This window comes from Gymnogyps californianus, unplaced genomic scaffold (genome assembly GCF_018139145.2).
Source record: "Gymnogyps californianus isolate 813 unplaced genomic scaffold, ASM1813914v2 HiC_scaffold_56, whole genome shotgun sequence".
In the NCBI taxonomy this organism is placed as follows: domain Eukaryota; kingdom Metazoa; phylum Chordata; class Aves; order Accipitriformes; family Cathartidae; genus Gymnogyps; species Gymnogyps californianus.
The window spans coordinates 253,186-269,031 of NW_026114449.1; the positions used below are offsets into that span (position 1 = coordinate 253,186).

At 43.8% G+C, this 15,846-nt stretch overlaps 1 protein-coding gene across 2 annotated transcripts in view; it reads right to left on the reverse strand.

Moving 5' to 3' along the window:
• The window catches only part of LOC127028995 (protein mono-ADP-ribosyltransferase PARP8-like), a 159,773-nt gene extending 146,620 nt beyond the window's left edge, over positions 1-13,153 (reverse strand). Inside the window, exons 1-2 of one of the 2 annotated variants that reach the window (XM_050914675.1) lie at positions 13,057-13,153; positions 12,170-12,224 (exon numbers count right to left, since the gene is read on the reverse strand). In XM_050914675.1, the coding sequence (XP_050770632.1) occupies positions 12,170-12,224; positions 13,057-13,147 (146 nt within the window). In that variant the 5' untranslated portion in view covers positions 13,148-13,153. The remainder of the gene's footprint in view (positions 1-12,169; positions 12,225-13,056) is intronic. The other variant, XM_050914674.1, reaches the window with a different exon arrangement.
• Positions 13,154-15,846: the final 2,693 nt, after the last annotated feature.

Here is a 15,846-nt window from a genome sequence, read left to right on the forward strand (position 1 = left end):
CTGTGTTGCCCCATACGATGATGTCATCAATGTATTGCAGGTGTTCTGGAGCTTCACCCTGTTCCAGTGCACTCTGGATTAGTCCATGGGAAATGGTGGGGCTGTGTTTCCACCCCTGGGGCTGTCGATTCCAGGTGCACTGGACGCCCCTCCAAGTGAAAGTAAACTGTGGCCGGCACTCTGCTGCCAAAGGGATTGAGAAAAATGCATTAGCGATATCACTTGTGGCGTACCACTTGGCTGCCTTTGACTCCAGTTCATATTGAAGTTCTAGCATCTCTGGTACAGTTGCACTTAGCGGCGTGTTGGTGAGATATTGCCGCCAGTGCACCCTTGTGGTAGCTATTGGCACCTGTTGTTCTTTGACCCTCAGCAACCCCACAACCGAAGGGTCCTCAGAAAGACCGGGCAAGGTGGACAACTGTTCAATTCCTTCCATCTCCAAGGCAGCTACACCAAAGGCCCACCAATACCCCTTTGGGTCCTTAAAATACCCTCTCCTAAGATAATCTATGCCAAGGATGCACGGGGCCTCCGGACCAGTCACAATGGAGTGTTTCTGCCACTCATTCCCAGTTAGGCTCACTTCAGCCTCCAATACAGTTAGCTGTTGGGATCCCCCTGTCACCCCAGAAATACGGATGGGTTCTGCCCCTTTATAAATTGATGCCATTAGGGTACACTGTGCACCGGTATCCACTAGAGCTTTATACTCCTGTGGGTCTGATGTGCCAGGCCATCGCATCCACACAGTCCAATAAACCCGGTTGTCCCTTTCCTCCACCTGGCTGGAGGCAGGGCCCCTCTAGTCCTGGTCAGAGTATTTGTTACTCGCTTCTTGTAAAAATGACTTAGAGGTCCCTTCAAGAGGGTCAGAAGCCCTTCTATTCTGTCTGGGGAATTGCTTGCTGGAAACTGGAGCAGCATTTTTCCTGGAAGAATCCCCTTTTCTGGTTGTTTTTCCTCGCAATTCATGTACCCATGCATCTAGGACCGAGATGATAGGTTTTCCATCCCACTTCCTCATGTCCTCTCCATTGTCACACAGGTAAAACCACAGGGTACACCGTGGTGTGTACCTTCTATATTCTCTCTCTTGAGCAGAGGAACGCTCACTCCTAATAGCTGAGATATCGGCCAGTAGAGGTGTGGGGCAGAACTTATCCTCAAATCGCTGGAACTCTCAGAACAGTTTCTCGGATAGCATGTCTGGCAGTTTCTCCACAGCCGAGATGCAGGCCCATAGGGAGGAAGAGAGACTTCCTTCGTATTGCCGGAGTTGGCCAGCCACTTCATCCACCGTTTGTCCCTCACCTTCTTTCCATTCCATTACTGCCAATGAGTTGGCATACGACAGTGGTGCACTTCGTAGAAACTTCCGCCACATGGGTTGTGTGCGTTGGACTTCATCTGGATCTGTGGGTAACTGCCCATCGTCTGGGTCATAATAAACCATCTCCTGCACGGTTAATTCCCTCAGGTACTGGATACCTCTCTCCATGGTGGTCCACTTGCCTGGGTGACATGTAACATCTTCCTTGAAGGGGTACCTTTCCTTCACACTTGACAGGAGTCGCCTCCAGAGGCTGAGGGCTTGTGTCCCTTTTCCAATCGCCTTGTCAATGCCCCCTTCCCTAGAAAGGGATCCCAGCTGCTTGGCTTCCCTACCCTCTAATTCCAGGCTACTAGCCCCATTGTCCCAGCATCGGAGCAGCCAGGTGATAATGTGCTCACCTGGACGACGGCTGAAAACCTTTCGCATATCCCGCAGCTCACTCGGGGACAGGGATCGGGTGATTACCTCTGGTTCTGCCTCTTCCTCCTGTTCTCGTGACGACCCTGGTTCATCTTCAGCCCTTGCTAAGCGAGCTGGTTTTTTTGACTATTTCTTCTTCTGTATGGGGGCGACTGATACCGGCATGGGTTGGTTCTCTGGTTCAGCTGCAGTGCCTGTCGCTGGTGTTGGAGTAGCCGCAGTGCCTGTCACCAGGGTTGGGGTAGCTGCTGTGCTTGTCATGAGGGTTGGAGTAGCTGCAGTATCTGTCGGTCTTTTCCCTCCCTTCCCCCTGAGGATGCTGCACAGTATCAAGCAGTGGTTGGTAGATACTGGCCAGGACCCAGCACAATGCGTTAAGTTGTGCCTCTTTGGAATAGCCACAGCATTTCCCTTTCAGATATTCTATCACTTCATCAGGGTCCTGTAGTTGTTCGGGAGTGAAGTTCCAAACCATTGGAGGTGAGAAGTTCTCTAGATACCTGCCCATATTCTCCCACATGCCATGCCACCCATGACTATCCAGCCTCAGGGCAGATTTCCGAGTGGTATTCTTAAAAAATTTTTGTGTAACCCTAAACAAGACCTGAAGTATGTTCAGGAGACACAGCAATAAGAGGATGCTGGTTTGAACATCCCAAGGATATTCAAAATTCTCAAAAGCTGTTGTAATTAGCCTGAAGGAGAAAGGGGAGGTGAAAGAGCGGGAGAAAGTATCCTTCCCTGTCTTCCCAATAGATTGGGTGTGATTACTAATAAATTCTGAGAGAAGGCGCCCGAGGTACGAGCATGACAACAATGTCACAGACAAAAACCAGCTTAACCACATGACCAGTGATGTAATCATATCATAAGTCAATATTACCCAGTACAGCAAAATGATAGCCCTGATCCCTCTCCCAGAGGTGACAAACATCACCACAGGGAATACATAGTGCATATAAGAATTTACATAACACCACCATGTGAACAAATAAACCAACATTGTGACCAGCGACTATTTAACTAATATAAGAAATGTGTATAACAAATTTGTTTTAACACGCTCTGGTCAGATTTGTCATTATCTCAACCCTTTGTGCCCCACATTGGGCGCCAAAAAGGACTGTCGTGGTTTAGGCCCAGCTGGCAACTAAGCACCACACAGCTGCTCACTCACTCCTCCCCCCCCACCAGTGGGATGGGGTGGAGAATCGGAAGAAAAAGGTAAAGACTCATGGGTTGAGATAAGGACAGTTTAATAGGACAACACAAGGAGAGAAGAAGTAATAATAACAATAATACTAATAAAAGAATATATGAAACGAGTGATGCACAATGAAATTGCTCACCACCCGGAACCCGATGCCCAGCCCATTCCCGAGCTGCAATCCCTCCTCCCCCCCCAGCCAGCTCCCCCAGGTTATATACTGAGCATGACGTCATATGGTATTGAATATCCCCTTGGCTAGTTCAGGTCAGCTATCCTGGCTGTGTCCCCTCCCAGCTTCTTGTGAAAATTAACTCTATCCCAGCTGAACCCAGGGCAAATATTCATAGAACTGTATTAAGCCAGTAGACAACCTTAATTTATATAATTCCCTATCTATAAGGGAAGGCTGTTGATAGTGTCCATAACTGTCGTACTAAGGCATTAACCAAATATATGTTTTCCAGAAGTTTTTAATACTTCAAGGTTAAATTTTTTGGTCTGAAGTACTGTAAAACTCTTTTGGTTTTTTATGTTCCCACTGTTTTATACAAATATATATTGAAATGTCCAGATTTCACACAGTTTTAATCTGGACAAAGTTAATTTAATCTTTTTAGGTGTTTTCACAGAATAATCCTCTTGAAGAAATCACCATTTCTATTTCAACTAATGGTTATATCTACAAAAAGCTCTGAAACCATTTTGGGACTCAACTTAATACTGATTCTGAGTGAGTGACAGGTAAAGAGGTTTTCATGTGGCCTAGCAAATTACGTTCTTAAAAGAGAACTCTGTGACAATCAGGTTTTCAGATGCTAAGGCTAAAAAGACACAGGAAGAAAAGCATGATTTTGACAATTTGCCTTCTATCCGTGCCCTCTGCAACACCAGCGAGTTGATAAGAATGCATGAAAGCAAGCTTTTTTCCTTGGATAAATTGCAGCTCTCCTACCATCCAGGAAAGTACTCAAAATGAGAATACATCTGCAAAGATGGCAGAAAACAGAACTCTGGTCTTCATAACTCCCCCCAGGTGAAAAAAATCACCTGGATTGCCATTCACTTGGAGTAGTCAGGGCCAAATCAAAAATTCATCAGTATCGCTGAGGATCCAAGTGAGCCCCATCACATCAGTGAAATTACTCTGGATTTATACAGCTGTAGTTGAGATCAAGCAGTTGACTATCAGCAAGTACTTTTATGACAATGAAGTGCTTCCTGGTTTTGACACCTTTATCAACCCCAGGTCCTAATCTGACAGAAGAGCATCCTAATTATTTTCATATCTTGCTGTATGTATGACCATTATGGGGTGAGAACTCCTCATCAAAGATGGATTTTTCAACATTAAGGAAAAAGAATGAGCAAAACCACAAAAAAACCTAAAATTAAATATTCTATCATTTGCAGAAAAGCTAATGACCTGGAATACCATCTCTAACCCATAGGCTATTTTTTCTACTTGAGAGCAAATGCTGTCTGTCACAAATACCTTATTGGGTAGAAACAAGACAGTTGAATGGTGCAAAGTTATCCTGCCTTCTAGCTTTGCTCTTAAAATATGGAAAATTCTTATCTATAAACATAAAATGGAACATTCATTTAAAGCAACAAGATTTCAAGATGGCAACCTGTAATATATGAGATAAAATGCAGAATGCTACACAGTTTGAAAGGAACTTATTCCTTAATTATATACTTCTTTTTACAAATGGTATATCACCATTTTTTGCACTCTCTTTTGGCAAATAGTACATTTCATTACACAGGAGACATGCTGTTGGTCCTTTTATTTCTGATCAATACCTCGAGGCTGGAAGGAGACGTCCAGAGGGCTTGCTAGTTTCTTTGAGCTTCCTCTTTGCCCTCAATTCTTTGCTCTAGACAGGCTCCCACTGAGCACCACAGAAGTGTCCCTCAGAAGAACTTCATCAAAGGGATTCAGCTCAATCCTAATTGCCAGGACACACCATAGTCTTCTACAACAGCCAGGAGAAGCCAAAGCCTTCTACAGGGCTCACGCAGGTACTCTGTCTTGAAGCAAGCTACAGAAGGATGCTCACCCTCCAACCTTTACCCAAGACTGTTTTCTCCCTGTTACCTTATGTGAGCATGTGCAAGACCATGACTTACTCCCACATAATTACATAATGCCAAAAGCACGTATGATGATGTTTAGCCCTTGCAATAGGGGAACACAATGTCTGACATAAAGCTCCCTGGAGATGATGGGTCCTCCCAGAAGTCTGACTCATAAAAGCTACAATTGTTCCCAGTCCTTAGGCAAGGCTCTTTCCTGCTCTTCCTCCCATAGAAATAGGCTGGATGCAATCTTGTGTGAGCATGCAGAAGGCTGTCAGGGGAAGGAGATGTATTTCTGTACCTTGTTTAGTCCCTCGTCTTTCATTGAGATTTTCTAGCTACTGCTGCACAGGATAGTAGGCTTATCTTTGAGTCAGGTTTTCCTTGTTAAAAGGAGCTACTTTTCCTCAGATGAGGCCAGTTCAATAAAACATCTGTAAAAATTTTCACCCTCCTGTAGCAAGGAGGACATTAATTCTTAAGAGCTGTCCTCTAAGTGGGATTTATTTAATGCCAAGGCAGAATTATAAATTGGACTTTTTTTTAGATTTACTCACATTTCATCCCTTTCTTAGTTTTAATTGTAACTAAACTGAACTCTCCCAGCAGTTTAAAATTTACTTTCCCTCTAGGTGCTGAAGCTTATTAAAGTAGGTATTTTGACTCTGAGTGATTAGACTCTGACTCAAATGAGAATTCATATTCTGCACAGTAAGTAATCCATGGAAAAAATATGCCAACAGGTATCTTCAGCTCTTTATTGAGAGATGAAAAATATGGGAAATTATTAGAGACTAACAAACTGGCAAAAAACAGAAATGTCATTAGTCCCAATACAGAGAAAAGTGATCTAAATTAATTTTGTCAGAGTGAACTCCGCTTTCAAATGTATTTGTCTTATCACATTAACACTTTAACAATGACAGCCTACAGGTCTATTTTTAGGTACTTAGTATGTTAAAATATGTGATGAAAGCAGAGAAAGAAGAAGTTACTGAAAACGTTTTCTGTAAAGACATTCAAGCACTCTTCCCAACTCTGTGCCAGTGAATCATTCAAACAACAGTGCATACATTTGTACGACAAAAACACCTGCATAAAGAACCTGTTGCTTTTTAAAAGTGCTAAGCAATGCACAGTAATACTGAGACCACTATGTGGTGTGGGAGTTCGGCACTTCTGAAAACTAGGTCATTCATTTAAGTGCCTAAAACCACATTTTTCTCACAGAAAGGTAGACGTTCACAATTTGAAGGTATTATTCTTAGTATCAGTACAGTACGCAGCTGAAAGAGGATAGCCCCTCACTTCACCAAACTAGAAAGAGATTTCCACAAGTCCATAATATCCCTGAAGTATGTAATTTTTACAAGATGCACTGATGGGGATTGGGTTAATTTCAGACATTGCTGATTTTCTAACAGCAAGGCAAGAAGGATCTGTCAAAAACAAGATCATCAAAAAAAGGCAAGCTCAATGAGACTGTGAGTAGAATGGCGTTGATTTTGCTTTTCACAAACCCTTAACATTGCCTATTTTTTAAAAGTACCCAAGGCTGTATTCAACATTACTTCATCTACAGAATCTTTAATGAAGAAATTAAAAACACAATGCTTTCCATGTTATATCTAAACTAGATTCCTGTCTCATATCACAGATTTCTCTTCCAGGAAATGGTGCTGTCCTGGCAAAAATGTTAAGTCCTATTTGATAGGAAAGTTAAAATTGAAAGACGATGTACAATCTTCCAGGTATTCTGAAATAGCAATAAACAGAGGGCTAAGTACAAGCTGTGTATCTAGTTTTCATTCCTATCTTACTGTAGTAGAGGTAGATTTTAGGAATGTAATTACATATTTAATAACCTGAACACAAAGTTAAGCGCAGCCATCAGCAACAGAAGATGACCTGTAATCGCGCCAGCCCTTCCTAAGCCCTGTATAAAAACAGTTCCAGCTAAACTAAAACCATTCAGAGAAATGGATTCCATAAAAATTGTTTTCTCCTCTTTTTAAGTCATACTTTCATGGACACTTTCATCTTATGTAAGCCAGCACTGTTTCTAAAAGGAGCAGTCCAACCTTCTCTTCCCAAACCTTGCATAGCCAGTAAACACATTGCCATGCAATGAACCAGACAGAGGAGCTAGGTTAAAACTAACCTATCCAAAAAAGGCTGGTCTTAAACTAGATCATTTTGGAAAGGAAAGAAAAAAAATGAAAATGTTCAGGAAAGTGTTCCATTTTGATATTTTCAGATGGACACATTTTTATGTTTCAGTTTTAAAAATGTTTTTCAATTCTCTCTCTCCTTTTTTGCTACAGTATATATAAATTGAACATAAATTTTCAAATAAAAACACACATCAATTAGACCGAAACCATTTTTCTTCACCGTTTTTTTGTATTGAAGACTTTCAGCATTATCAGAGTGACACCAGAATTTCAAAATTATTCACCAAATGGAATCTCTGATGTAGGCAGAGTTTTATTAAATTCATGTAAGTAGCAATAGGGCATACCACTAAAGGGGAAAAAAACATTATCTGTATGTATTTATGATCAAGTGTTTCAAACACCTGACAGACATAATGCGCTAGGACTTCAGACAGTGGTTTTCATCTCTAGCTGTAGAAAGCCACAAGCAATTTAGCTACTCTTTCAGTGGCACAGCTCCCCAGCTGTGAAATATTTCACTGCTACAGTGAGGTGGGAATTAATTCATCAATTTACATGAGAATTTCTGATACTACAATATTAAGCACTATGTATAACCCCTTGAATAAAACCCAAATAGCCAAATATTCAAAATCAAAAGAGCATAAGTTAACAATTTGCCATTATTTTAAGTAAAAATAAACAATTACTTCAGACTAAAATTCAACTTTCTTTGCATCTGCAGAACTGCCATTATTATAATCATTGTGCTCATGTAGGGAAAGTAGAACACAAGAGGGAATTTTGCTGACAAAATTAATCTGTGTGTTTAGTTCTTACAGGTCTTATCTAGTTTCTTTACAATATGCTGCAGTATTAGATCTGTTCTCATGCACAGCCTTATTGTCACTGTCCCTCACTGCCAATGAGAGTTAAGTACATATTTGAATAAAGAGGTATTTCAGAACTGATATGATGTCCTTGTTTATCCTCAGAAAAAAAAAGGGGGTGAGAAAAACACTAAAAAAAAGGAAACCTCTTTTTTTTTCAGGACAACCAAGCACTGCTTTTATGTAAACCATGTCAAATGACATATAAAGTGAAAACAACTTCAGGGCATCACACATATCTATTTGAAAGATGACAGATCAGCAGTTCTGGTGTACAGGGTTTCTGGAGGAGCAATGTTTCATACAGGGGCAGATAATAGGAAAAAGGAAATGAGATTCTTTAAAAAAAAAAAAGAAAACTTGACATGTTCACACTGTAATATCCTTTTTAGATCCTGCAGTAAAAAAAGCATAAAGAATCCAGCCATTTCTGATATTCTGCCAGATGTAGTTAAAGAAGAGTAAATCTTGCAGTCACAGCACCTGAATGAACACCTCACTTTATAAGAAATCTATCACCCTACCTATCGCTTTCTGACAATGAAATTAAAAATTATTAAATTGATAAACAATCTGCCCCATATTTAGTGCCCACATTATGCACAAAGATGTGTTTCACTAATAAATTTCTAATTACAACCTTCCCAAACCAGGAAGCATCTCTGCAGTGTCAAACAACTCTAATAATTTAGAAGTGTGAACACAGTGCATTTAAAAAAAAAAAAAAAGTACAGTCTGAACATGAAATACAGTCCAAAAGGATTAACTGAACTACATAGGTAAAGGATTATTTATGATAATTCACACAATACAAATATATTTGTACTTAAAGAGATTCTTCCCTTCTAACATTTCAGGAAAAATCCTGCAAATGCAGAATCTCCTTGAAGCATATTTATGCCCATCCAGTGATCATTTACACATATATTATTTACACAATATAATAGCTTAATACCACCTAAAGGTCAAATGTTGGAACAGGTCTATATAATGAATAAAAAAATAATAGTTCTCAGTTGGTTTCACTGGAATCTCTATACTTGAACAAAAGCCAAGTCATGCCCTCAGGGTTTGGTTCAGGACTTTACTGTGGGAATACAAGTTAACTCCACTGAAGCTATGATAAATGTGCTCCGGATCAGGTCTATCTATTTGGATTGATCTGCAGCGTGGTTATGTACCACCTCAATATTTGAATAGTACTAACGTAAAAAGGGGCTGTGCAATCAATCCAAGCAACAGGGAAAAATCAGATAGTCAAAGAAGCTGGCCCCAAGAAGAAAAATCTCACACAGATAAACTTAACAGTTTAAAGAACAAACACAAATTTTAGGTCCTCATTGTAACTGAAATAATACTGGTACACTGACTTCCATGAACTTACACTGATTTGCTAAGAATCTGGCTCTGAGTTTATAAATTAAGACCACTGATAAATGGACTTAATGGGCACTAGGGGCAACTACAGTATGCAGAGGAAAACCCCCGGTGAAGTTTAACTTGCTAGTATTGTAACCTGCCTTTATACAAGGGTAAGACAAAGAATTCTCCTTCTCAAACAGAAAACATATTGCCTTCTTTCAGAGGTCTCTGCTCTTGTATCTAACCACTATGGCTAAAACAAAGCCATGCTACACACTGACCTAAAGGAACATCTAAAGGAAATAAAGCATGAAAAAGATGTAGTTCCGAGCATGGCTAGTGAGTGCTAAAGTACTGTAATCTTCCTTACACACCATTTCAACTCTTACTAATTTAAATCTGTTTCTTGGTTTGAACATCCATCCAGTGAACATCCACCCCTTTGCCCATTACTCGAAAGCCTGTGTTCCTGTTGGTTCGAAAAACAAAGTCATCAGGCTAAATATCTGAAGTAACAGGACAAGGCTTGTCAGCTGATACTCAAGTCTATGATCACAAGCTAATAGAGGTTTTGTCATTTAGGGACAATTCCTGAGTGCAATAGTAAAAAAATGGGGTCACCACTCAGGAAGTCCGCAGATGTAGCAATGGTAGTAGGAAAAAAATAATAGCCAAATGCAAGAAAAAGATCCTTAGATAGCCTTGTGCTCTCCTAAATTGATACCACATACATGTCACCATTGTTGACCCTCATAGAGTCTGTACTGGAGACCTGCCTGAACGCTGCACATGGTACAGCATAGCTGCTGCTCAGCAAGCACCTTCTCTAAGAAGAAACCACTAACTCTTCTTCGATGTGAGAAAGAAAAATTTGGCCCTTAATGGTCAAGGCTTAGGGTTTTCATTTTATATACTTCACAAGAGAGCTTACTACCAAAAACTTGCCACTCAGTACACCACTGTATACTAAGAATATTGTAAAACGTCTTTCTAAATCAAAATACAAACAAGCAGAGAACATGAAACCCTTCTCCCAAAGGATGCCTTTTAAATGTCCTTAAAATGTCAAAAGGAAAGTGAAATTTGAGTATGCTCTAAGTAACAACCCACTTTCACCAATTTCTCTAAGCCTAACTTTTATTTCTCAATTCAGTTTGAATTTTCAAGATCCTGAGACTAGTTTCCAGTCAACAGTTTCCTTAAGCAAATGCTGACCCCAGTTAAAATTCAAGGCTGCAGGATGTAAGGCCATCTTCCGTCTCTCGTTGTAGAAGTGACAACATTTTGTTTCAACATTTATAAACCAGTTTGTTTTACATCAGTTATGCCCTTAGGCTTTTTACTTTATTCAGCTTGGAAAATGGAAACAATAGACAGGTTTCACTTCCTGGTTTCTTGCTGCAATATTTGGTTTAGAAAACAGTGCAAAGTAACTTTTAAATTCGATTGTTTTAATTACATGATAAATAATATTTCTGTTAGATAATTTTTACTGTATCAAGCCTTTCAAAATTGTCTTTTAAAACAAAACATATACTAAAACCCTAAATTAAAGAGTATACTACAAGCAACCTGAAAATACATCTGATTCTCAACTACTGGGTGAACTGAACTATTCTACTCCACTGAAAATGATAGAAGTTGTCTTTTCTTTTAGTAGGAAGAGGCAGGGTAGTGAGGTGGGAAAGCATTTTTCTGAGCAGTCTTGCAGCCTGGGGACCATCTGGGAGCCTGGTCCTGCAGCCAGGAAGCATGCACAGGGGAGAACCGATGGCTGTAGGAGCGTTGCCTGCACTGAAAGGTTCACTTGCAAAGAATACAACACTTTAACCTGACGTACCCTGGTAAAGAAAAAGAATCACCAAAGAGATCAGATGAACTGTCTGAGAAAAAAAAATAAAAACAAAATAATAATAAAAAAAAAACCCAAGACATCTTGCCAAGTCTAATAAAATTCAGCTAAAAGATAAGAGGATGACCTAGCATATACTATAAATACCATATTAAGTAAAAGGTAACTAAGAGCCAGGGAAACAAAAAGGATGTGCATTCAAGCTTTTACATATATTTCCTTTTGAAAACAGACAAACACAACAAATGGTGAAATATAATAAAAAAATGTGTACATGCACAATCCAGTTAATAACCAAAAGCTCATAACCACTTAGAAATAATATTTAAACTACCATTCAATAAAACATTTTTTCAGCCTTAGAAGCTATACTGACATTTCACTTAATGTCTCAGTAGTTTAATTTGGTCAATTGCAGACAGTCTCGCATCTGTCATGGGACTAAATATGGCTCTCAAATGCAAGAGAATAAGGTGCTGATGTGAAATTTGGCCTATTTGTTATTAAAATAATAACTTTTCCCAGTTTTTTAAGATGAATTAACTTTATATTTCATATGTTGATGCCTTTGCTGTATTTCTGTTAAGTTTACATACGTCAGAAATTCTACATATACACATAAATTAAAAAAAGAGAAACGGTGAAGTGCCACAGGGCAGCACTCAGATGAACAAGCCTCCAACAACTAGGATCACCTTTCTGATCACCTCCCTCGACACTTCCTCCTCAGTTTATGTTTGTGCGAAGGCAGATGATTTATTGATCCTCCTTGCAAAAGGAAACAAAAAAGCCTACCACGGTATTGAACCACTGCACCTCACTGCCAGCAGGAAATGGAGTCATTACTGTAAAAAAAAGTACCTTTTGGAGCCTCCAGTATAGGTGAAGGTAAAGGTGGAGTCTGAGTACCTGAAATCTGAAATACAACGAGCTGCATTATTACAACTTGTCTTTATTTTGGCTGAAAAAGCTGAGGTTTTGCAGACCAGCATTCTGCTACCGACACGGGGGGGGGGAGGGGGGGGGCAGCATGAATCAGAGGATATGCAGCAACTCCCCCCCAGCCCCTCGCAACAAGTGGCCGGTGCTATGGCAACGGCAGGGATTTCCATTGTCAGAAACAGCAACAGGCAGCCGCAAGCCGGGCTCCTGCGACGGCAAATCACTGCCGGCACCTCACCGTCCCCGCCAAGAAAGCGGTGAAACCCTGGGGTTTTTTTGCACGGAAGGGGGGACGTTTACCGCTTGCCATGCCCTCAGCCCTGAAGCCAGGCGGGCGTGCGGGGATAAAGGCATGCACCGAGGATGGCAGGAGCCCGGCCGCCCGGAAAACAACCATGTAGCGCCCGCCGGAGCAAAAAGCACCAGGGCTGCGCTCGGCTGGGCGCTCGCCCCAGCAGCTGCGGGCTGCGCCAGGCGGCGGGGGGTACGCACACTCGCACACACCCGCCCGGTTTTGCGTGTGGCCACTGCCACGCTCCCTGACTCGGGATGCCCCCCGCCCCTTTCTCAGCCGGCGCCTGGTCTCATCTGCCCTCAAATGCCCTCGGAAGGAGAGGAGGAAGAGGAAGAAGGGGGCTGAGGGCAGGCACAAGTCGGCTCGGCGGTGGCCCTCGCTCCCGGGAACGGCGGCGAAGGGCACGGGCACAGCCCGGGAGGCCGCGCCGCGGCGGGAGCGGGGTCTGGGACGGGCGGGCGGCGGCGGCAGCCTCCGCGTCGCCAATCTGGCGCCCGAGAGAGAAACTCACCTGCAAACAGGCAGTCCTTTTCCGCTTTGCACTTTTGGATCACAACGTCAATATCCTTCTGAATCCTATCTTGTCTTGAACACATCCCCATGAAATAAATCCCAGGGGAAAAAAAAAAGCAGCCTTTATTTCCACCCCACCCCCCGCGCTGCCAGTTTTAATATTCAGTCCGAAAGACGGACCCTGGGGCTGGCGAGCAGGAGTCTCCCCGCGCCCCGGAGGGATCCACTCGGCCGGCTGGAGGACGGAGGAGGAAGGCGGCGGGAGCCGATGTTGCATGCCCAGATGTGCCCGCCCAGATGTGCCGCCGCTGCCGGCGAATGGCAATTTCCTCACAATGGATCCAACGGAGGGTGGCGGCGGCGACACGGGATCCCCCCCACCCCCCACGCCCTCTAGGTTTTTGGGGGTTGGTTAGCTGGTTTGGTCTTTTTTTGGAAGGGAAAAAAAAAATAAGGGGGGGGAAGTCGACCCGACCGCTCACATGGCCCCTCCTGCCAGCAGCGGCGATCGCCGCGCAGCAGCAGCGCGGAGAGCCGGAGGCGGCGCCCGCACCCGGTCCCTGGCGGCGCGGCGGGGCCGGCGCTGCTGCAGCGACGCCGAGCCGCAGACCCTCCCCTCGCTCCCGGCCCGGCACGTACGGCCCCCGCCGGCTCCCCGGGCGGAGGCAGCGCGGGGGAAGGAAGAGGCGGATGCACAGAGCCGTGCGGGCAGCCCGTGAGGCGGAGGCTCGATGGCCCCGGCCCCGCTGCCGGCCCCTGTCTCCTCCCCCCGCCCCGGCCCCGGGCATAGGCTTTCGCCTCCTCCCGAGCAGCGGAGAAATGCAAATGGCAAGTGATCCGGGCGGCGGGGCGGCTCCCAGGCCGGCACCGGGGAGGAAGCGGGCAGCGCCATGCTGCGCAAGGCCGGCGGCGGCGGGGCACGGGGGAGGGGGGCACTTCCCGGACGGGCAGGGCCCCGCGGGGCCCGGCAGCGGGGGCCGCTCGCCCTTTGTCCCGGGGGGGACGCCGTCTGGCTCCCAGCAGGGCGGGCGCTGCGGGCGGTCCCCTGCGGCTCTCTCCCTCGCAGCTCCCCTTCCGCCTGCATCCGTGCCCTTCCGCCCCCGCGGTGGGTGCGCTCCTACCCGCCACTGAGGGCAGGCGTCGGCTAGCGGCACCCCGGCCCCACCGCGGGCAGAGCTCCTCTGCCTGGCCCTTCCCCGGGCAGGAAAATCGGGCAGCCCACCCTTACCAGGGTGCCATCCCCTGCCTGCCTGCCTCCGCGTCCGTCCTATCGACGGGGATGCGTGTCCATTGAAACAATAAAAAGAGACTTAACGTGTTTATAATCCATCTCTAACCACCGTGATTTTTAATCACGCTCCTCTCCCGTCAGTCTTCAGCAAACCTGTCTCTCAAACCTAAGGGCTTCGGGAGAGGACTCGGGCTGTCGGTACAGTGCCTAGCAGTCAGCACTAATCCAGGCTAGAGGCTTTGGGCGCTAATGCAATACAAGTAACGACCGTAATATAACTCAGAAGGAATGATCAAGTCCTGCAAAACCAAATATTTTTCATCAGCCAAAGAGCAAAGGGAATAATTAATAAAAAAATAAACGGGCGTGAACACAGTGGAAACAGATTTGATTAAAAAACTTCAAAAGAATATTTATAAAATTCATTTTTTATGTATTCACCCAGCTCTAAACAGCTCCCATGGATTATTCATTATTGACCCCAGTAGTTTTAGTGTTTTTTCATTAAGCAAGTCTGTAGTAATCATGTATTGTTGATTTCAAACACAGGGGAGAAACACGATCATTATTTTGTTATTTGTTCTTAAGTGGAAATAGCTAAAAAAGTGAGGTTAAAAAGATTCCATATTTATTCCTATCTTGAAAGGATTTCGTGTCTAAAGGAGGGAAAAGAAGGGAAATTATAAGAAAAAGCAGGTAGTGTTTAAAGAGAACAAAAATCCATAACTCTCTGTCTCTAAGAAAATAATTTATCTTTGAAGGGAGATTTCCAGACTACTTTTCAGTGCTGTTCACTAAATTCTCTTCTACTGCGGCAAGACTTTTCCAAGGTAGGATACAGAACTTGTCACTGTAGTCAGAAATACAGTGTAATACAATAAAACTGTGTCCTGGTTTCGGCTAGGACAGAGTTAATTTTCTTCCTAGTAGCTGGTATAGTGCTGTGTTTTGGATTTAGTAGGAAAATAATGTTGATAACACACTGATGTTTTTAGTTGTTGCTAAGTAGTGTTTATACTAAGTCTGATGCTACATGGAGTAAGTGGGTTGCACTGATCACACAACGAAGTCGAATAGGAAACCTTAGTCGCCCAGGAATTCTGGAAGTGATCACAGACTGGCCAGAAGGCAAAGATTTTGGAATATCACCAGAGGAGGAGGTAATGCGTGCTGAAGAGGCACCATTGTATAATAAAGTGCCAGAAAATGAGAGGCAATATGCCCTGTTCACTGATGGGTCCTGTCGCATTGTAGGAAAGCATCGGAGGTGGAAGGCGGCTGTATGGAGTCCCCTACGACAAGTTGCAGAAACTGCAGAAGGAGAAGGTGAATCGAGTCAGTTTGCAGAGGTGAAAGCCATCCAGCTGGCTTTAGACATTGCTGAACGAGAAAAGTGGCCAGTGCTCTATCTCTATACCGACTCATGGATGGTGGCCAATGCTCTGTGGGGGTGGTTGCAGCAATGGAAGCGGAGTAATTGGCAACGCAGAGGTAAACCCATCTGGGCTGCCCCATTGTGGCAAGATATCGCTGCCCGGCTAGAGAACTTGGTTGTGA